A 22,750-nucleotide genomic window follows, 5' to 3' on the forward strand; every position below is an offset into this window, starting at 1 on the left:
TTGGGTTTAGGGCCTCGGGTTGCGCACTTGGCATCTGGGAGCAGGCTCTGGGTTTAGGGCCTCGGGCTGGGGAGAAGATGGTGATGAATAGCTCGGGAAACGAAAGCGAAGCTCACGGAAGCCAGTGCGGCCTGGCCGAGGCGTGGGGGCCACGGGCTCTGCTTGCTGGAAGCAGCGGAGTGTGCGGCCCGGCTGGCCCCGGCGCCCGCATCGCCGCTGGGACCGACTGCGCGCTCTCCCCGCGGGCCTGACCTCATTAGCTCCTGGGGGGGTTCAGTGACCGCGTTCCTGCACTTTCTGCCGCCGCTCCAGCCCCAGAAGAACCAGGCCTGGAGCCAGGCCAGGCTTCCGAAAGCCCGAGGGACTGGGGGCGCGCGAAAGCCGGGATCGAACCCCGAAGCTGGGGGCAAGTCCAGCTTGCAAAGTCCGGCTCCCTCGGGGCCCCGTGGCGGGGAACTTACCCTTCCGGAAGGCCGGCGCTGGCTCCCGGCTCAGTGCTGGGCAGGCCTAGCTCTCCGCTCCCGCCGCCGGGGGCGTCTACGCAGCGCGATTCCCAACGAACCCCAGCGCGTTCCCAGCGGCGTGCAAAAAGCTCGCGCGCACCCTCCACGGGGCTGCGTGGAAGTTGTGCCCACCGATGAGGACAGAGATAATAACAAACGTTATTACAAAACAAAATAGAGCTCCTCGTCCCTCTGCAGGCCCCGGAGCTATAATTTTCTCTGCAGAAATAGCCTCTCTCCATGCCCACCCCATCACCCCCTCGCACCCTGCCCCCGCCTGGCAGCGCTGGGCCGACGCGCACCCCACAACTTAGCTAAAGGACCTTTCGCAGAATGGACTTTTTCTCAGCAAGAGACACTCAGGCCCCGGCTTTCTGTCTTCCTCCCAACGCCTCTGTGTCATTTCCCCTCCGCGATAGCCCAGTCATTACTCCTGAGCTGGCCTGCAAGGGGACCCTGAGCTACCCCGTCCCGAACAGAACCAGCCACAGAGACGCCCAACACGCCCTTGCCTAGAGCTCCTCCTCAAAAAAAAAAATAATTTTTAAATAATTAGGGGACTCCCCTGCAAGAGACCTGGTCTCCCCTGGAACAGCCAGATTGCTCTCCAAGCGTGGGCTGAGGTGGGCTCCCACCTCCCTTCGCGAAACGGCCCCCTCCCCCTCCCTAAGAAAATCGATCTTGGCTCAATTTGTGTCTGAAGTTCGCCACCCCCATTTCCCCAGAGGGCGCGGGGTTTGTTTATTTCTTTATTTATTCCCGTGGCCCAGGCGTCCGGGACTGGTGGCTGCGCAGACCCACGGACTGATAGGCGAAGATGGAGAGAAATTAACCTCCCGCCACTGCCCCCCAGTCGAGCGTGACAGCGCGGACGGGTTGCGTGACTCGTGACGTCTCCAAGTCCTATAGGTGCAGCGGCTGGTGAGATAGCCGGTATCGCCTGGTTGCCTCTTTATTTTATTGGGGTATGCCTGGTAATAAACAGTAATATTTAATTTGTCGAAGACCACAAACCAACCTCGAGCTGGGAGGTACATGCTACTCTTGACAGACGCTGGAAGAAGGTTTGGCCTAAAAGGAATCTCTTTTGGGGGCCTTTTTCAAACTCTTCACTGAGCCCCCCACCCCACTGAGGCGTCACTCCTGGCTTTTGCACCGGATAGAAGAGGTGGGATTTTTGGAGGTGAGTGTCTCCCTGGAAAGCTCTGGGGAGGAGGGGGGAATAGGTTTCTCTCGCCTCTTCGCCTGCCCCCAGCCCCCCAAGCTTCCCGCCCCAACTCCCTGCCGAATCCCCCCTCTCAGGTGCCAGCTCTCAGGGCCACGGGAGAGTGCTCGCTCTCGCATTTTGCCTTCGGGTGTCACCTGGCACCAATAGATTCCCCCATGGGGGCTTCAGAATCCCAATTTCGCCCGGTGGCCGGCACCATCTCCGCGCCACAAACTTCCGCGACTCTGGCCAGGCGATGGCTTGGGGGAGTCCGGGTTTTCCCTCTCCTGAGGGGCCGGCAGGTTATTTATGGGAATTTATTTTATCCGCAAATCTCGGAGAATTTACAGGGATTGAAGAGGTCTTTCTGGATTTCCCTTTCCTTTTGCCAGAGACGCAGACTATCAGCCTCAGCCTGAGGCCATGTTTGTTCCCCGTCCTCGGCCCGGGGGGTCTCCTCCTTAGCCAGCCCCGCGTCCTGGGAGCTGACGCTTCGGAAGGGCGAGGGTGTTTTCACAAATAAACAAACAGCCTCGGCGACAGGCTGTGTGCAAACAAACCTGGAAGGTGCGGTGGGACCTGGAGCAAGTGCTGGGGCCGCTTTCCTCCGAGGCCGCCCCGCCGCCAGGGCCGGACAATTCACTCTGCAATTCTGCAGCCGCGACGTGTCAGGCCTGCCCTCCGCTCAGTCCCGGCGGCCACGGAGGATCACCCCGAGGGGCGGCTGGTCTCCGGGATATTTCTCCTTCCTGAATCCCTCTACCCAGACCTTGGCCTGCAGGTCCACGTCGCTCATCAGAGCCCCACAAAAGAACGGGGTGAGGGGGCACAGGAGATGAGAACAGGAACCCTGACGTTTATCCCAAGCACTTGGGCTCCAGTCTGGGTCTGCTCAGACTGAGATACGGACTGTGTTTACGCTTCTATTGACCTCTTCAACTCGACCCTCAAAATAAAACATTTGGGGGGGCAGGGAGAGGAGCCAAGGGGAGATGAAAACCCCAGCCAGTCCCCAATGACTGTTTGATTATTTTAATAAAACTGGGCATTGCCTGTGTACACATCCAGCCAGGGAGGTCTGGTGGCCCTGGGGGTGGGGGCCCATGGTGACTTCTTGGCATCTTTGATCTCGACCCCCATCCCAACACACCTTCACCCTGCCTTCACCCCGGAGTCACCGCGAGTCTGGGTGATGAGTGGGGAGGGGGAGAGATGTCAGGGCGGCTAACTGCCGGCTGGGCCAGGCGGGGTCACGTAGCTCTCCCTCTTGAGGTCAGCGTTGGAAAGAGAACGCGGGCGAGGCTGCAGAGGAGGCGCCGGGCGTGTGTGCACGCGTCTTGCGTTTAGACTCCGCTCTCTGCACCGGCCCGCGGCACGGAGATGACTTCCCGGGCAGAAGCCGGCTGGTTTGCGATGATTTGTGCAGTAATTTTTGCAGCCACCGAGCCGCACTCAGAGCAGCAGAGATGGATGGACGCTGGGAAGGGGGTGGAGAGGAGGGGGTGATCTCCAGGTCTGGGTTTGAGAGTCGTGTTGTGATGTGAGTGTTCGGGAAATCTAATGGAAAATGTGGTTGGGGGAGGGAGTGGGAAGGGATAGGGAGGGAGGAAGGAGGGAGGCAGAGGGGGAGAGAGAGAGAGGGAGAGAGAGAGGAGCTAGTTGGATAGGCAATTCCAGTACTTTGTAAGCATCAAGGCAGCCCAACGTCACTGAGCTCAGCTGAGTCGGCTTGTATTTCTGAGAGAGAGAGAGAGAGAGAAAGAGAGAGAGAGAGAGAGAGGAGTATCTTACCTCGGATTCCGGAACTTTAACCCTGAAAGCGGCACTCAGAGGGGACTTGGACCATTCCCACGGCTTCCTCGGGTCTCCCCACTTTCCCTCCCTGGGGCTTCCAAGGAGGAGCAGGCCACGGGGCTTATCCTATTGAGCCCCCCCCCCCCACGCTGCTGTTTTGCGTTATTTGGAGCCCTTCTGGCGCCTGACAGCTTGGGAGCCTTTAGCGGGAGAGCGGCGGCCGGAGGTGTGTGCCGGAGTGGGCCGTGGCCGCCGCGGCTGCAGCCCGGGGGCCCCTGTGCAGGCAGCACAGCCTCTCGTCCGCACGCAGCCCCCGCGTCAGCCCGGAGCACCATGCCGGCGCCCCCGCCTCCTCGCGGCCGGCTTCCCTGCTAGGAGCACCGGGGACGTGGTGAATGCACCGGCTTCACCGAGTGAGGTAACCTTGCCGGCGGCTGGCCCGGGAGGGAGCCCCCGGCGAGTGGGCTCAGGGAGGCGCGCCGGGCAGCACCGCAGCCGCGCCCGGGGCTCCGCAGAGTCCGCCTCGCAGAGGTTTCGCGGGGGCCGGCGGCCGCGGCCGGGGGAGCGGGGTGGTTTCCGGGACGCGCGGCCTGGTTCTGTCAAACCGTATCTAGCTCCCCGCCGCCAGCCCCGAGCTCCCGGGATCCTGGCAAGGGCGCGGGGGTGGGATGACCCGCGGCCGGCGGTGCTGGGAGCGCACGTGGGTGCCGCCGGCCCCGCTATCTTTTGTTGTGAGCTGGCTGCGGGCTCCGCTCACCGCCTCCTGGAAACCCCAGAGCGCGGGGAGGCACGTTCTTGGGAGTGGGGCCTGGGCAGCTGTCCTCGGCCCGTTTCTGGGTCTCCGGTCGCTGCGGACGAGGATGGGACTTGGCTTTTGGTTCGCGAGGCCGCTGAGAGCGGAGGGGCATGCCTTGCGCCTCCTTCTGTCTTCCCGGGTTTCCAGGGAGGAAATTCCTACTTGGGAGATCGGCAGGCGCTCAGAGCCGGAGGCTGGCTCCCCGGGGCTGGAACGGCTCTGCAGCTGCGGTTTTGTGTGTTCCAGCCTCCTCTGCCTGCAAGCCCCGGCCACGCTGCGCGTTGCGTGGGGCCGAGGCGGCCGACCCCACGCCCGAAGCCCGGGTTTCGCTGGGGCCCACTTTGCCCTCGCCAGTGCCGAGCTTGGGCCTGCGCTTCCCGAGAGCCAGGCCCGGCTGAAGCTCGGAGAAGCTCCCTTCGGCCTGGCCGCTCAACAAAACGCCCGACCCCGGGCTGGAGAGCAGAGGAAGCCGGCGAACGCGCGCCCCGGGCGGCGGCAGAGCGCGGGCCGCCCGCACCCGGCGGCGCGACTCCCTCGGAACTGCGGCGCGGCGCTTCCCTGCCCGGCTGGCTCCCGGTTCTTAACGTTGTTAAGGTTGAGGAAGACGGGAGGACTCTAACTGCTCAAGGACTTGTAATTTTAAGGCCTGAAACAGATAAAGGATGAACGCGAATTCTCTCTCGGACGGGTCTCTCCCTCTGCAAATCTTTCCCCTCCGAAGTTTCTGGTTTTGCAAGAGGCGGGTTGCTCAGACGTGCTGCCTGCCGCCCAGGACTGCTCCGCCGCGGGCTTCCAGAAACACAGCTCCGATGACCTCCTGTAATTCGACGAAGAAAAAAAAAACTTCTCAAAAGGACACTAGGTTTTTGTTTTGTTTTTGGTTCCTACCCAATGACTTCCAAAAATACCCAGGCCTTATCTTTATTGGCTCTTCCAGAAGTCCAGACAAATTTGACGGGCAGCTGGCTTATCGAGGGGAGCCTGCGCAGGGCAGATGCGGGCTTGCCTCCTCCGGGTCAGACGCGGGCCTTTCGCAAGAGGTTGTGCGTGATCATAAAGTAACAGTCACAATACTAACAAGGGGGCCTTCTGCAGCCTCCTTCCGCTGGGAACGGAGGTGCTGGTAGCTGGAAAGCGGGGCCCCAACTGCCCCCTTGTCACTTGTGCTGCACTTCCAACCTTCTCTCCCTCTCCCTCTCCCTCTCCCCCTCTCTCTCTTTCTCTGTCTCTGCTTCCTGTCCGCAGCGCAAGACCCCGCGCGGTCACAGGGCCCCGGGCACACCATGGCCGACGCAGAAGAGGGCTTTGGCCTGGCGCATACACCCCTGGAACCCGACTCCAAGGATCTACCCTGTGACTCAAAGCCAGAGAGCGCGCTAGGGGCCCCCAGCAAGTCCCCATCGTCCCCACAGGCCGCCTTCACCCAGCAGGTAAGGAGACCCTCGCTTGGGGGCCTTCGGCAGAAACCAAAGCCCTTTTTTGGGGGGTGAGGGGCAGGGATGGGTTGCCCACTGCCTCTAATTGTGCCCTTTCCTTTCGACCCCCACTCAGTCTCACCTTCCTCTGCCCTGCCTCCCCCAATACTAGTTTATTCCAATCCACTCTATTAGGACGATTACCTCTATGGCAGGAGGGTTTTGGAAATACACTGGGTTGTTAGAGAAGCCTTGATTATCCAGCTGTTTGGGGCCAACTAACAAGAACACAGATCCTCTGCCTGATGCCCTAGGTGTAGGCTGGGCCCTGAGCGCCTCATTAAGGGCCAGGTCAGCGGCTGCTTCAGGCCAGCATGAGCGATGGCTTGACCCCTCTTCAGATCTTCCGTAGCCTTCGCCTCCGCCCGCCTCCCCGCGCTGCCGCCCGCCCGGAGCTGCCCAGAGCCGAGTGGCGCACCATTTGTCTTGCGTGGGGCCTGGCTGTGCGGGGAGGGCAGGAGGGCGCAGGGAGCCAGGGACTCGCGGGGCTGGGAGCTGGGCCGGGTCCCCGGTAGACCTCCATGACTTTAAACAAGCTGTCAGGCGGCACGGAGCGGGGTGACTTCACCCGAAAAGGTATTGGTCGGAGCTAAAGCCCTTCTTGCGATGTTGACATCCTTCCTGACTAGCTCATCGCCTCTGTGCTTTGCCCTTCATGGGCATGCAGTTTCGGAAACGTAGATTCCCCCCTTTTTACAGAAAAGCAAATTCACTCATTTATGGATTATTGCAAAACGAAGAGTTTGTATATAATTTTTTTTGCGTCGCTTTTGTGAAGTAACTCCTAGTTGAAAGCGGAAATGTTACATGGCTTAAGCTGTGCTCGTAATGAAAACAGCTTGCGGGAAGGAAGCTGGGCGTGCGGAGAGCCTAGGTTTAGGAACATAGACATTGGAGAATTCATCTTTGTTTTGGACGGCGGGTACCTATTACAATCTGTAAATATTTCAAAATTTAAAATCGCACCGTGTCTGTATCTGTGCTGCGTGGTGAGAATAAACACACACCTACAGTGTTTGTGTGCTTGTAGGCGTGCGTGTAGGCTTCTGAGCCTCCGTGAGGAGAGCCTGAGTGGTTTTTTGAGACGGAGTGGTTTCTTTAGTTGCATCCTCAGCCCCGTCCCCCATTGGACATTCTGGAGCACCCCATGCCTCGGTTTCCCCTCTAGGCTGGTGTAGGTGACATTAGAAGGAGTCCCCCCATGGGGATTCCTGGGCGGGGGCTGCCCGGTGCTCCCAGCCAGGGGCTGCGGTGGGCTGGGGACAGTTTTCAGCCTCTGGGCCCACTGGCTCCGGAGGGAAGGAGAAGTGTCCGTGTTTGGGGCCGGTTTGGGGAGCGAAGGCCCACTGTCCCCGGCTTGTCCATGTGACTTTTCTCTCCTTCCTCCAGGGCATGGAAGGGATCAAGGTGTTTCTCCATGAAAGAGAGCTGTGGCTGAAATTCCACGAAGTGGGCACGGAGATGATCATAACCAAGGCCGGCAGGTGAGCGGGCGCCTCTGCGGAGGGCCGTGGGGAAGCTGGGAGAGTGTGGAGCTGAAGGAAAGATGGCTGGGGAGAAGGGGAGAGACAGAGAGAGGGAGAGAGTGTCTGCCTGAGCCCGGGAAAGAGGCATGGAGAGTTCCTCCAGGGGCCCCGTCAGCGCGGGGAAATACCCGGAAGGCTCAACTGCGGAAACAGGTATTCCTTCCAAGGGCGCATTTCCTCCGCCTCTTATGTAAGGAGAAGCGAGGCGAGGAGGCTGTGCTCTGTGGATGCGTTAGAGACAAGAGGAGGAGAGGCGAGGGGAGCGAGGACCGGAAAACAGAGGTGCAGGGAGGACTCAGAGATGAGACCGGGTTTCAGAGCGGCTCCCTCGCCTCCACCCTCCTTCCCACCCGCCCTGACCTTGGAGAGGTTCCAGAGTCCCCCTGTGGCCGAGTCTGAATCGCTGGATGTATTCGCTGCCTTTTTCATTGTTTATAGAACGCAGGCGAAGCCTTTGAAACTGAACCGGGGCTCGGCCGGGCTCTATATACAGACACCGATAAACACGGCCGTTTCTCCCGCCCGGAGACTCGCCCCGCAGTTCCGTTTTAAAGCTCGCGGAGTTGGAGTGGGAATGCTCGCCCTCCGGGGGCGGGGGTGGGAGAGGCGCGCAGCGTGGAATCTCCTCGCGTGAGAGCGCCGCGAGGGTGCCCAGGCCTGGGGACAGCCTGGCCACGCCGCTTCCCGTCCCGGACTGGCCCTGTGGGTCCCCAAGGGCAGAAAGCCCCGCGCCGACCCAGAACCGGCGGCGTGTGAAGCCGGAGAGGCCGGCAGGCCCGAGGCGCCGAGTGTGTGAAGGGGGAGGGTGGAGCCGCCCCGCCAGACGCCCCCGGCTCTCCAGCCCGAAGCCTCCCGCAATAAACTGACAACAGTGACATTTATTATTATTTGAAATTAAACAATGTCTGCTCCCCCGCTCGGCCTGGGTGAACTCGGAGGCGCGTTCTGTTTATACCAAAGAACTAAGGTTTTCTTCCCGTTCCGCCTGGGAAGGAACGCCGCGGTGGCTGCCTCTCCGAGCCGAGCGGAGCCCGGAGGATTTAACTATAAAAGGCCTGCGCGGCCTGCGCCGGCCGCCTCTGAGCGCACTCACTCGCCAGATAAACACCCCGGCTTCCCCGCCACCCCTGAGCGACCTCGGATCCAGCAACTGAGCCCTCTCACGCCCGCGAGCCTTGGGAACGCTTACTTTCCAGGGTGCACTCTCCCCGAGGCCGGGAATTTGGGGGAGGGCGCAGCGCCCACAGTTCTGGGACACAACCACCCAATCCTCTTTCTGAAACCAAATCTGGATGGCTTTTTAATTTCTTTGCTGAGGGCCCACGAGTTTAGACTCTCCAAGGAAGAGTGCCCTGGAGAAGTTGTGGGGCATTTAGGAATACATTCCTGCGAGGCTTGTGTTAGGGGTCCCCAACCGAGCTACTCTCTGGGGGCAGAGGACTGAAGCCGGGACAGGACCTGTGTGGGCACCCACCTGTGTTCAGTCCCTAGGCACCTGGCTGGGTGGAGGGGGAGGCCAGCTTTTTACCTAAGAAGCCTCCTCCTGCCCCCAATTAAAAAAAAAATAGGTGTCTGGCTCTGAAAAGAGCATTAAGCAGGAGTGGAAATGGGGGTCCCAGGCAGGCCGCCTTCAAACCCCGCTCCCCAGGAGCCCTGCCTCCTGCTTTCTATTTTCTGCCCAGACTCAGTGGCCAGCCAGCCGCTTCCTTAGCCTTTCTCCTCCCCGCAACTTCAAGGGAAACCCGGGATGGATCTGGGCCAGAGCGGAGTCGGGGCCACTTTTGTCTTTCACGTTTCTAAAGGAATCTTCCATTGAAATTTGGGGATATGCTCTTCATATTAGCTTTAATTCATTTTTAATTCATATCCTCTTCCCCCTCTCTCTTTCTCCCCTCCCTCCCTTCTTCCTTCCCTCACCCTCTTCCGGGATTCTTCCTCCTTCCCCTCTCAGGCGGATGTTTCCCAGTTACAAAGTGAAGGTGACTGGCCTTAATCCCAAAACGAAGTACATTCTCCTCATGGACATCGTCCCCGCTGACGACCACAGATACAAGTTTGCAGATAATAAATGGTAGGCACCGGAGTGGACCCAGCCGCATTGTCTGAGGTCCTACTGTGCACAGAGGCTTTTGCTGCCTTCCCATTGCATTTCCTTGACCTCACTCCAAAGGGCAAAAGAGCAGCTATTAGCCCCCATTTTAGAGATGAGAAAACTGAGGCTCAGAGGAAGTAACGGGCCCATGTGTACGGCTGCACCCGCGGGTTGTCGATTTTTCAAAAGGGTATTGTTACCAAGCGCTGGAGGTATTTGGGGGCATAAAACCATTTACAGTTACTTTTTATGAGTTACCCGCTTTGAACATGCCTTTTTATGAAATTGCTAAATCGGCCCATGGTATTTGAGTAAAACAGGCGAGAGCGGAGCGGCGAGGCCCATTCCGTGGGCAGGTCTCTCCGCAGCTGCCGGGAGTGCAGAGGCCTGAGGAGGAAGCCCCTTTGGAAGCCCTCAAGGAGTTTTCCAAGACTTTTGTGCGGCCCAGGCTCCCAGATCCCGCGATTGTTTGTGGGCAGCCAGAGGCTGCGGCTGCTAGGCCCGCGCACCCCGGTGCTGGGGGCGGGATGCGGTGGAAGGAAAAGAGCCAGGGAGGGCAGCTTGTCCGGAGGGCAGCGCAGGGCCAGGGAGACCTGAGGGTCAGGCCATTTCCAGATCATTCTCACGTTCAGCAGCCCGGGCCTGGCGCGTAAACCCGCCTGCACCACGCGCGCGCTGAAGCTGGTTCCTTGGTTTAGGTCGGTGACTGGCAAAGCGGAGCCCGCCATGCCGGGCCGCCTGTACGTGCACCCAGACTCGCCGGCCACCGGGGCGCATTGGATGCGGCAGCTGGTCTCCTTCCAGAAACTCAAGCTCACCAACAACCACCTGGACCCGTTCGGGCATGTAAGTACCTGGTGCAGCCCAGCCCAGCACTCAGGTCCATCTCTCTCCTCCTCCTCCCCCCCCTCCTCCTTTCCTTGGTTTCTAGAACCCACCCATCTCCTTTCCTGGCTTCGTTTATTTCACCCCTTGGTGTCCGCCCACCCCCCTTTTTCTGGATCTGGTCTTCCTTTCTCTTTTTCCTCTCTCGTTTCTCTCACCTTCTAATTGAGCTTTCCGTGTTCTCTCGCCCCTCTGAGCGCCCACCGCTCTCCCCCCGGACGTTTGCCCTCTGCAGTCCTCCCCGTGATCCTCCATCCCACGCTTTGGCCCGTTTTTTCCCCGGTGGATGGAGGTGGGGCCTGGTTCTCCTGGCCTGGGGCTCACACTGCGACCCTGCCCCCAGCCCGGCCTTTGCTGAGGAGCAGGGATCTTGCTGTGACTGAGGCTGCACATTCCCGGCCTGGACGCGGGGGCTGGGAACCGGGCCTGCACCCAGTCCCCTCTGTGACTAGGGGTGGGGGTGGGGGTTTCAGTCCCGCAGGAAAAAACAAACCGTGGTCACACTCGCCCAGTGGGCACCCAGCTCAGAGGCCAGACCACTCCCTCCCCACCCCTCCCAAATCCTGCCTTAGTGTTGGGATGTTCCAGCCCAGAGAGAGCCCAGACCACCTGCCCCCGCTCTTACAGCCGGGCAAACCCACCCCCAGCGTGGACGCTGCTGCCCCTGCTCCTTTTAGCATGAGGCTTCCCAGCAGACCTGTTCCTCCTCCCCCCGCCCCCCAACTTCCAGCTTTCCTCCTCCCCAACCATGCCCACAGCGGGCAAACCTGGACCAGGTCCTAAACCTGGAGTCCCATGGGCCCCGAGAATTGAGTACACTGAGCGTGCAGACCCCACCCTCCAGGAGATGTGCAGTGTGAGCGGATGCCCCGGAGGGCACCGCCCTGTCTTCCCCACAGAAAAACAAGTGGAGACCAGAACACTGATTTTTAGAAAAACGCCCCTAAACTCGTTGTTGGAAAGAATGCATCACCAGGACAGAACACGGCCGTGAATTCAGTGTTTGCAACCCTCAGACTGGCGATGCCGCCGTACACGTGGGCTCCTGGGTCCTGGGGTGTTTAATCCTCAGAGCAGCCTGGGGAGGGGCCAGGACAGGTCACGCAGCCTCTGTGACTGGGAGTCCGGGGACGGGAGGGGGCTGGCCACGGTCCTGCAGCTGGGATTTGGGGGCAGGATGTGAGGCTGGGTCTCCAAGCCCCAAAGTGCTCCCTGTCCTGCTAGGTTTCCTTAGACACAGTGGACAGAAGCGTGGTCCCCGATTTGGGGACGTGAGGGGACTGGGTGGGCATGGATTTGAGCGGGAGGGAGGTCAGTTGCTGAAGGTACAAATGAGAATCTCCCGTGGGCGCAGGTGGGAAGGGGGCAGCAGGCCCCTTCATGGATGCGCTCAGAGCCGCGCTCTCTGCGTGGCTGGTGGCAGATTGAACTGTGGCCCCTGGGGCAGGGACCAGGGAGGCCGGGTCCCTCTCCGCGTGGTAGGGAGCGCTCGGAAGGGTGCACAGGGGCGTTTCTACCAAACAGCGCAGTTCCCCCTCCTGTTGAAAGCGGGTGCTTGGTCGCCAGCGTCGCCCGGAGAGCAGGGCCGATCTCGAGCTTGGTGGGCGGCGTACCTGCGGGTACGGAGCCCTTGGTTTAGGTGCAGCGCTGGGGAGAGGCGGGGCTATTTTGTGAAGGTCCCGCATGCACCTTGCGCCCCTATGGAGCTGGGGCCCTAGTGTGGGGACCTGCGTGGGATCCTGGTGGCAGGAAGCGGGACTGTCCTCCGGCCCCAATTGGGCTCCTAGCCTTCCCTCTGCGGCTCTGACTCGCCTTCGGGGTCGCGCTGGGGTGGGGGGGACCCCTGGGGAAGGCTCAGGGCCCCTCCCCCCCTCCGGGCATCGTGAGAGTCTCAGGTCTCTAGGAGCCGCGGGGAGAGAGAGCGCTCCGCAGCTGCCGCGCATTCCCACCGCAAACTCCGGGCTCCGGGTCCCGAGCCGCGCCGCCCTAATGAAATTAGGGGCCATCAGATCGCCCTCGCGCTGATGTCTCCGCGCCGGCCCCGGCCGTCAAAGCAATTTGGCTAAGCCGGGCCGATGGCCGCGCCGGCGGGGCTGCGCGAGGCCCCGCTGCGTCTCTCTGTCGCCAGGCCGCCCGGGCCGGCGTCGCTATCGGCCAGGCAGGCGGCCGGGCTGCGGAGGCCCGAGATTACAGCCGCGCGGCCCGGATCCGGGAGCCGCAGGGGCCCTCCCCCTCCTCCAGGCCGGTCTCCAGCGATGGCCCCAGAACCGGGCATCAGTGCAAATAATCAGAGACCCCCAGACCCCCCTACCCCCCGCCACTGCGGCCTGCAGCCCGCGGGCCCGGGGAAAGCAGGCCAGATTCTCAGCCCGTTGCGCGGCGATTCGCCCTTTCGCGGGTAGCGATGAGAACGTTTTTGGTCAAGATCAGCGTTACCAGCCTTTGGAGCAAGCGGACTAGGGCCTTAGAAGGATGCTCCTCTCGGGACGGTCGTGCCCGGCTGCCCCCTCCCAGCGGTTGGAATAGCAGCGCAGCCACATCCGCCAGACCCCGCTAGTCCCTGGGAGCCCCCCAAACACGGAGTAGAAAGGAAGGAGAGGGAATATGCCCCAGAAAGCCGAGGCCGCTGCTCTGTCTGGGGCCAAGTCGAGATAATTCCGGCTGTGGATCCTGAAATGTTGATAAAGTTGGAGGAGAACCTCGGGGCAGCCGTGTTGGATGGTGAAGGGTGAGGGGCTCCCCTATCTCGCCGCCTTAGGGTCCCCCATCCCATCCTCTTCTTTTTTCATTGACTCACACTTGGTACATTCTCCACAGAGCCAAGCCCAAGATTTTTATCCCAGTTCTGCCAACGTTTGTCTCTTCTCTTGCATCTCTTAGAGTTGTTTTTTTGGGGGAGGGGCAGAGTTATTTGTATGTTTGATTGTTTATTTCTTCTCCCCTTTAATTCCAAAAATTGTCACCAAGCGTTGGGGGGCGGGGGGACGCAGTTCCTTGCTCCCGACTTGCTTTGCTCCCGTTGGGGGTGAAAGTGCCGTACGTAGGGAGTTAATTTATTAAGCAAACTTTATTAAGAATTCTGATTTACTGCCGTGTGTGTTTTGGGTAGATTCCTGGAATATTACCCTGGCTTTTTCGGTTGGAAATTGTCATTTTTGAAATGTTTCTTTTTAATGAAATCACTGGACCCTTTTCAAAACAGGAGGGGGAAAAATCGGACTATTTTTCGAGAGCCTATATGAGGAGGCTCGTTTTGGGGGTAGAGTGCGGGGTTTTATCTGGAAACAAAGGGGTTTTCATTTTTCTTACAATCTCATTTTCTTTATTATTTTTAGATTATTCTAAATTCCATGCACAAATACCAGCCCAGATTACACATCGTGAAAGCGGACGAAAATAATGGATTTGGCTCAAAAAATACTGCTTTCTGCACCCACGTCTTTCCTGAGACGGCGTTTATCGCGGTGACTTCCTACCAGAATCACAAGGTAAGTCCGGTGCCCGGGAACCCGTGCCTGGGGCTGCCGGCTCGGTCCCAGACTCTGCAGGGTCTCCGGCTGGAGCTGCAGGCTCTGGGCGGCTCTGGTCCGCAGGGCAGGCACCAGCGGCTACTCCAGGGGCTGGGCCTGGGGCAGAGCATGGCCTGAGGATTGTAGCTTTTTTGTACTATCTTCACGGGTTTGACAGACTCCTCTCTCTCTCTCTCTCTCTCTCTCTCTCTCTCTCTCTCTCTCTCTCACACACACACACACACACACATACCAGCTAGAAACAAACGTATCGTACTCAACGAGGAGACACCCCACTACACCCAAGACATTTTCAGGGAGAAGAAAGGCCACTTCACCCATGACTGATGCTCTTGGGTGGGGCCGGGGCCGCCCTTCCTGGGGCCTCATTTCTGTGGAGATCAGTCTCCTGCTCCCCGCCCTCCCTCTGCCTTTTGGATGCATTTCAACTCCAATCCGGGCAGGTGGCAAGGTTGCCGGAAACCTTGGGCTTGGATTTTCCAGATGCTTCTCTAATTGGTTTCAGCGATTTCTGATCCCTCCCCCCCCCCCCCACAACACACACACACACCACATGCTAAAGCAAGGTTTGCATTGTTACAAAAACAAAAACAAAAACTGAGCAAGCTCTGCCGCCAGCAGCCTGGACCACCCTCCCAGGACCTAGCTGGGACCCTGCAGAACCACAGCTTGGTGAGGCGGGTCGTGCTTCCGGGCAGTGGTCAATGCGTTGTTTGGGAGAAGGTGGCTGTAGCTTGGGGCGGAGGTGGGATGGTGCCAGACCCCACAGCTGTTCGAAATCCAGAGTCTGATGTGGGCATTTCAAAGCTTGGCAGGGACATTGGAACAGAGCGCCCCATAACCACAGGTTGGGGGAGTATAATCTCTTCTTGCCCAGGAGTCAGGGCTGTCTTGACTTGTCATGGTTTATGTCTGTTCTTTAGAAACTTGAGGGGGCGGTGATTCATTGTATTGGGGGGGAGGGGTAGGATTGAATGATTCCTAAGGCTTATTATGGAAAGATCTGGAACCTGAAGGCAAGATGTGGGTCCTGGGAGGGACCTCAGCCACTGTGCCTTGTGGACTGTTAAGAGTATGAAGCAGTGATTTGGGGTCAGAGGGCTGCTGTAGGGGAAAGTAGAGGGTTCCATATGGGAGCAGTGAGGGTGGGTCACATGGACAACTTAAGGAGATGGACCTGGAATGGCGACGCCCCTCCCCCTCCGCAGGTCCTATCCCCACCGACGAGGTAAGGAAGTTACAGGGGCTGTGGGACCAGGCGAGGGAGGCCAGCAGGGCGAGAGCACCCTGCAGCTCCCAGGCATCCCGTGGAGGTCATTCCAGTCCTGGGTGTCGGGGAGCCCCGGGGAAGCCGGGGAGCTAGAGAATGCTGTGGGTCAGCTCCAGATGCAGAGTGTCAGTGACAGGCTGGGCGGTGACGGATGGGCCCCTCCAGGCCACAAGGCCTGTCTGGGAACCCAGGTCTGGAGAGAGCTTCCCTCCCGAACAAAACTCGCTCGCCCCCCAAATGCAATGACTTTTTAAAAGGGAAAGAGGATTTGGCTGAGTTCTCCCCATCGGTGGAACTGACAAGAGCCAAAACGTTAAGACTAAATACCCTGAAAGCTGCACAGCCATTTCGGGCGAATTGGAGTCTGGCTGCTGGGAACCTGTTTCCCAGTCGCTGCTGTAAACCCGTTTAGCTTGTGGTGATGGTCACAGGGAGAAGAGTGGGAACAGCAGCGGCCAGGATGCTCCTTGCCATATATCTGTGTTCTTAAAGGCTCCCGGGCCTGCCAAAGGGTCCAAAAATATATCGAATACCCCCTCCCCCAAGGAAGCCCAGCTTCTCACAGAAAGGAAGGGGTGGACACAGGACAGTGACCTGCTAGAGACACGTGGCTGGGCAGATTTGGGGGAAATGCCTCAGCTGTGTGTAGTCACCACCACAAAGGTACATCTAGGGGGATTTTCTCTCTGTTTACGGTTTTACTGAGGCATGATGGTCACACAATAAACTAGAATATGGCAAGTACACATTTGATTAGTTTGACACATGTATATACCCAGGAAACTAGCACCATAACCACTTGTGACTATACCCCCCCCCCCCCCAGATTTCTATTTTTTCTCATCTGTAAAAATTAAATTTATTGGGGTAACATTGGTTACTAACATATAAACTTCAGATGTTTGACGCTATAATTTGGTATCTGTGTGCCCTGTAAAATTTCTACTTAAAAAAAAGTCTTCTCCAACGAATGTATTTACTGATCTGCCTGCATGAAGAAGCTTGTCCAGTGGGGCGTGTGTGTGTGAGTGTCAAGCCGAGTGTAGGAGACGGTGTGTGTAAATGCTCGTGGATCTAAACACGTGCATCTCCAGATACGCATTTGGGTATTTCTGAATTGGTGGCCACACACAGGAATCGCTTGTTTTCTTTATTGGTTGGTCCAGGGAACCCAGTTGAGCTGTACATTTAGGTCTTTTCAGCTAGCCTGCCAGAGGGATTCCGTGGGAGACAGCTTTCTGTCACTCTCCCCGCGGGGAGGTCTCCCCCTCTTGAGTTGTGGGGCGCGCAAGGCACCTATGTTGTTTGTCGGGAGGAAGTCCAGAGCAGTCCAGTTTTCCAGTCCAAGTCCAGGGCCGCTGTAGACGTGCCCACGTGGGTCTGTGAGGTGTGACTTCAGTCAGCGGGCCAGGCGGAGTGTGATTTGTGGACTCTGCCTTGTGGCTTTATTGTCCCACCTGGGCCTCGTGTGGAGGCCCTGACTTCATGGGTAGAAGCCGCCTGAGCTTGACCACTGCATCGGGTTAAGGTGGGACTCCGGAGGCAGACGGCCTGGGTCCTGACCCATTTAACTTGGAGCAAGTTACTGAACTCAGCTTTCCCCACCTGTAAAATGGGGACAGTAGATTTTCTTGTTGTTCTCGTTGTGAGGATTCCACGAGAATCCAGGGAAGGGTGTGGCGCAGACGCTGGCACAGGGCGAGCACGAGTGTGAGTGACAATTCCATTGACTGGCTCTGTCGCTGATCAATTTATTCTCAGGGCAGCTCACTCCATCCAAAAGGCAGGCTCTGGAAAACTCTTTCCTACCCTGACTATTTTAGAATCTGAAAGACTGAGATTTTCAATAAGTTCTTATTACCGTGGTTGCAAAACCACAAACGGTTAGTTTTCGGGGCTTCGTTCGTTCACCGATCGCGTCGTCAATTCCAGAACTATCTCCAGCATTATGCTCTGGATAAGTGAGCAGGGAGAGAAGAGCAATCGTGTGACTAATTTGGCAGGGCAATTTGGGAAAACAGGAGCCACCGATTTTTTTTTTATTTATTTTTTTGACAAAAGGGCTCAGGTACCAGGTGGAGGCAGGTATGTGACAGGGCTGTTTCTCAGGCTGCAGCCGCGCCCCGGTGTGCCCACGGGCTGCTAATGACACGACGCATTTCCTCAGCCCAGCTGCGATCCCGAGCTGGATTTGGGAGTTATTTCCCCAGATGGTTGACAGCTTGAGAAAGATATTTAAAAAACTCGAATCTTCCCCAGCGACGTTCGCTCCGTGAAACACGTTTTTGTAAGGTTTTTGCTGGAGTTGTCAGCAGCTCCCGGAGCAATCCCTAGAAATACTTAGGTGTTAAAAAAAGGTCACGTGGGCATTTCATTTCCCTGCTGTTGCAACAATGGCTGTGTATGCGCACACGTCTGTCCCCCGATATTAACTTACTTTGCCATTAAAAGGCATTTTCCTCCTGCTTAAATCACTGTGTAAGGAGCCTGTATTTATGAGGTACGAGCTTTCTGGTTGGAACCAGGAAATGAACCCCTAATAGAGAGACATAATTAAGATTTTTGGCCCTCGTGAGAGTTTTTTCTTTCTTTTTTTTTTTTCAAAAGCAAGAATTCACAACAATTATTCTCATTAATTTTTACAACCTCTGTCTCACTGGTTGGAGCTGGCATTTATATCTGGATTTCCCCCCGCCCCCCCAGCCCTCCCCCGGATATCCGGATCTATGCTCACTGCGGAGGGAGCATGGAAGTGAGTTTCAGGGGAGCCTTTTGGCAGAACGGGGACATCACGGTGTATCTGGTCGTGTGTTTGTGCGCCCGGGAGTGAGCTAGCTGCCAGGTAGAACATTCGAAGGCAAATTCAAGGACAGGGTTATTGTACGGATGAAATAAAGAAGACATTGTTCTTAGGAAGTAAGGTGGACATATGGGAAATAAGACGGACATTCTCACCTGAGCTAAGCTTGTATGCTAACATTCCTCAGGGGTAGTGCTTACGTGCAGTAGGCTCTATATTCAGTCTCCAAAGCAAGATATACGCAAGATCAACACCCCTTCGTGTCTGGGCAACAAATGGTGCTTATCCCATGCAACCGCATTTTTGGAAGCTGTGGTGAGAAGCGAAAGAATTAGGTAGAAGTAAACTGAGGGGCAAGAAATGGGTTTGAGCAAAATACTTTGTCTGATAAAATATCCAAATCCACCCCTTTCTTTTTCTCTCAGGTGATACTTTTGTCTCGAGCTCCCAGTAGAGCAGTGACATCACGGACTAGGCATTCGTTCAGACCTGATGCCACAGCCCTTGTGTCTTCCATCCGCTCAGGGACGGCTTCAGAGCCTGCAGGGGAGGGGCGTAGGGAGCGGGGCAAGATTTAATTTTCTAGGTAGATCGTCAGTGATGGGATTTTTACTTAACTTTTTGAGAATCTCCCCGCCCCCTCTAAAAAGGAATTTATGGTCAAGCGGGTTGCATTTTATTGTGACAAAACCTGAGTGGGAAAGAAAGCCCCGTTAGGTGATGGGCTTTTCGATTCAAAACAGAACTGGACTCAGGAGTGCACATTTTAAAGACCGGTTTTTTGTTGTTGTTTGTTTTTTTTAAAAAATATGTTTTTATTGAGTTCAGAGAGGAAGGGAGAGGGAGAGAGAGAAACATCAATGATGGGAGAGAATCATTGATTGGCTGCCTCCTATACATCCCCTACTGGGGATTGAACCCCCAACCTGGGCATGTGCCCTTGACTGGGAATGGAACTGTGATCTCCTGGTTCATAGGTCGACGCTCAGCCACTGAGTACACTGGCTGGGCTTAAAGACCATTTTTTAAAAGGGATTTTGTAGACTCTGAAGAGTCAAGTCAAAATCAGGAAGCTGCAGGAATGGGTATAATTTTTTAAAAGATGAGGGAGGAGGCGATGTGTATACACATAAATAAGCATACATACATATTAAAATTTTGTAATAGATTTTTTTAGAGCAGTTTTAGGGTCTCAGGGAAGTTGAGTGAAGGTACACAGGTTTGCTGCATTCCTCCTGCCCGCCACCTCCCCCCCCCGCCCTGACATGCACAGCTTGCTCACTATCAACATCCCCACCAGAGGGGACATTTGTTACAATCGGTGAACCGACACTGACACATCATCACCCAAAGTCCAGTTCACCTTAGGGTTCACTCTCGGCGCTGTCCATTCTGTGGGTTTGGACAAGCGCTTAATGACATTGCCCAGCATCACAGAACCATACAGAGCAGTGTCCCTGCCCTAACATCCCCTGTGCTCTGCTACTCATCCCTGCCTCCCCTCTGACCCTGGCAGCCACACATCTTTTTACTGTTTCCATAGTTATGTCTTTTCCAAATGTCATATGATTGGAATCGTGTAGCATGTTTTTAAATATTCAATTTACATATGTTTTTATCATGAACACACGCGTATACATACATAGTAAGTTTATGCTCATTAGAGAGCGTTGGAGTTAGAAGCCCTTACTAAGCCATCTTTTGTAGAAAACAGGACATACCAGAATGTCTGCCCCCAAATGCACTATTAGAGGGCACCTTCATTTATCACCCCGTACAGAGATTCTGAGCATCTATAACTATACTATGGGGGTAGATTGAGATGATTTGGAGGGTTACATGAATATGATGGAGTCATAGAAAGTTGTTCTCTTTTGATTATCTTTATTCAGCCATCAGGGACAGTCTTAGTTTAGTTGGTACTCTTTTGGATTGAAAGGTGTCTAATCTCCCCTTGTAACAAAGAGAAAGCCCGCCTTGCGTGTAGAGCTTTCTGTGGGTGCCAGTAAAGAGAATTGAAAGAATTGCTTTCTTTCTGTGGAATAGCAAGTGATTCTGGTTTGACATAGAAGTGATATAATATTTTGTACTAAATAAGTTGAAGTAAAAACTGATTAGCTTTAAGTAAAAAATATGAAACAGACCAGTGTACAGGTGTGATTTAGAGATGACAATGACCGTGAAGGTCAAGCTTGAGTGACTGAACCTCGATGTCCACAGAGTGGTTTGATACATATAAATTAATTCACACCCAGCTGTCAGGAAATACTTCCGGCAAATGCCAGGTAGAGGCACCCTCTCATCTGGATCTGCTGCTGCTCACTCATCCTCATAGAACGTGTGTTGATGGTTGACATGGAAGTTCTGGGCCTTGACCCAAAGACCCTGTTCTATGACTAAACTTCGTACATTGCAACAAAAGTATCCAAGAAGAGGGCTCTTTCTCCCTTACCTCAAAAATGAAAGAGGTTTGGCAACTGTTCGATAGCCATTATATATGCTATAATTCTATCCGTTGGTGCTTATTTAATTAGACACCATTTTCCACCTGAGCTAGCAGAGTCTCCCTGTGAAACAGAAATGAACATGACACGAGGCATTGCAGGACTTGGAGCAGTAAGCAAGCCCTCCCGAGTGGAGACGGTCAGCTGGAGGATGTGTGGCACCGTGCCAACACGCACACCTTTCCAAAGCGGAGGTGGGATGCCGGGAGGCCTCGTTGGTGTTTGCAACACAAAATGCTAAGAGTAAATCAACAACAGCCACAAAGTGGCCAGAATGATGCTGAGTATGGCTGGAATTAGGTAATGGGCAAACCAAATCCTGGTTCTTTTCTCTGTTTAAAAGGAGTCTGATCTAGGGTATTTTTCAAAGCTTCCGCCTGAATCAAGTGGTGGGTCCCGGTGACGGGACCGGCTTAATTTGCTATATATTTATTTTTTTGTTGTTGTTGCCAGAGGCTGCATTTATGCAGCACCATCTCAGCTCATGTCCCGAGGTTGTCTCGTAGCAATCACTCTCTCTCCTTTCTTCAGATCACCCAGTTAAAGATTGAGAACAATCCCTTCGCCAAAGGCTTCCGGGGCAGCGACGATATGGAACTGCACAGAATGTCAAGAATGCAAAGGTAAGAACGTGGGTTCCTGAGCTCCCTCCTCTCTACGTACCCCCCAACCAGCCCATGTGAGCCATCAGCCACAAGGCGCCTCCCTCCAACAGCCCACCGCGTACAGAGCCGGAGCCCTGTGAGCCAGCAGCAGAAGGCAGAGGAGCCTCCCTGAGTCCTATTTTCTGACCAGCCTCACATGTGGTTTCCTCCGCCAGGCAACCTGGAGAGTGTATCTTGGAAGCGTGGGGGTGGGATGTTCAGAGAGTTTGGCCTCCTGCCTCTGCCTAGGGAACGAAAGCTTCCATTTGCTCCTCTTCCTTTGCCGTCTCTCTCCTCCTAGTGGAGTCCGCTCTCTCTCTTTCCCCATCAGTCACGGCTGATGAATGATTTTCTTTCTGGCAACAGCTCTTGGTCAATGAAAGGGAAGTTAACGACTTGATTTCCTGGGGCTGAAATACAGACAAACTCGACACCACGTGGTGTCCAAGGCACCAGGGGATTGGGAGATGGTGATAAAAATCACTCCATACTTTTACATATCCTGTGGTCGCAGTCGCTGATATGATGAATAGATGGGGCTGTACAAATGTATATAGTGGGAATTTGGCCTGATTTGAAGGGATTGCCAATTTCGTCAAACACTCTCTCTACCTCTTGATATGTTTCCAAAATAAGTTACCATATGGCAAGAGAATTAGAAATACATCTTGATCCCTTTGACCAAGAAAGTGTGTGTGTTTTTTCCTTCCCCTTGTGGTGGGTTTCGTGTTTCAAAATAAAATGAGGTCATTTAGGAAGCTTTTCCTTATCCTTTCTGGAAGACACAGAAAGGGGGAGTCAGGCAGATGGACAGAAATGCTCATTCGAAGGAAGGCAGGGGACCTGAGAGAGAGAAAGAGAAAGGCTGTAGCTATGTGGTTTTAACGCTGGGTTTAGAAGTAGATGCTGTGGGAACCGTTTTTAGATAGCAGGCTTCCCAGATCTAATTTTGCATACTTTAAAAAATAGAGGGCAAAAGGGCGAAGGGTAATGAAAGGTGCAGATTTCCAGTTATAAAAGAAGTAAGTCGCGGGGATGTAATGTACAACAGGGGATATTGTCAATCATATTGTGAAAAGCTTCGATGATGGTTATTAGACTTAGAGTGGTGGTCACTTCGTTAGGCATATTAGTGTTGACTTTCTGTATACCTGACACTAATGTAATATTGTATATTAACTGTATTCAGTAAACATAAAAATGTCATTATCTTCACGTGTACACATGTACACCACACTCAGACCTTCCTGCAGTCATAATTGGTTTTCTTCATGAGCATCGATTAGTAAGATGCTTTTTGTAGCTAAACATTTGGCGTTAAGCACATCCACATTTTGAAACTGGAGTTGGATTTAGTCTCTGGTCAGTAAAAAAGTTGACAACAAATATCACATAAAGCTGAGAGGGGTCAAACTCTCTGTGGCCATAGGCTCTGAGGTCATTTTTATTCCTACCATGTTCAAACTCCCAGCCCAGTCTGCAGGCTCCCTGCCATTCAGGCCAATTGGCCATCGACAAAGGTTTGTCTCCAGCAGGTAAGGGTCCAGGTTGTGCAGTGGGGACTAGGTGGAGGGCACCCAGTTCCAGCCTGAGATCTAAGGGTTCTTTCTAGCCCCCACTTCTTCCCTCCTCCCCACCAAATCAAGGTGTTTTGAATCAACCCCTCAAATTTCACCAGTTCCCAGGTCCTGTTGATTCTACCTTCTTAACGTATCTCAGAATTC

General features: G+C 55.3%; 1 protein-coding gene across 5 annotated transcripts in view; it reads left to right on the plus strand.

The window, feature by feature from the left end:
- Nucleotides 1-1,563: 1,563 nt before the first annotated feature.
- The window catches only part of TBX5 (T-box transcription factor 5), a 41,527-nt gene continuing 20,340 nt past the window's right edge, over nucleotides 1,564-22,750 (plus strand). For 2 of the 5 annotated variants that reach the window (XM_079763250.1, XM_079763253.1), the window contains exons 1-7: nucleotides 2,876-3,922; nucleotides 5,546-5,730; nucleotides 7,165-7,259; nucleotides 9,253-9,372; nucleotides 10,092-10,239; nucleotides 13,614-13,766; nucleotides 20,914-21,005. In XM_079763250.1, coding sequence (XP_079619376.1) covers nucleotides 5,584-5,730; nucleotides 7,165-7,259; nucleotides 9,253-9,372; nucleotides 10,092-10,239; nucleotides 13,614-13,766; nucleotides 20,914-21,005 — 755 coding nt within the window. In that variant the 5' untranslated portion in view covers nucleotides 2,876-3,922; nucleotides 5,546-5,583. Of the gene's footprint in view, nucleotides 1,687-2,875; nucleotides 3,923-5,432; nucleotides 5,731-7,164; nucleotides 7,260-9,252; nucleotides 9,373-10,091; nucleotides 10,240-13,613; nucleotides 13,767-20,913; nucleotides 21,006-22,750 lie in introns of those variants that run through there. The other 3 variants (XM_079763252.1, XM_079763251.1, XM_079763254.1) reach the window with 3 other exon arrangements.

The sequence above is a fragment of the Cnephaeus nilssonii genome (assembly GCF_951640355.1).
Source record: "Cnephaeus nilssonii genome assembly, chromosome: 22".
In the NCBI taxonomy this organism is placed as follows: domain Eukaryota; kingdom Metazoa; phylum Chordata; class Mammalia; order Chiroptera; family Vespertilionidae; genus Cnephaeus; species Cnephaeus nilssonii.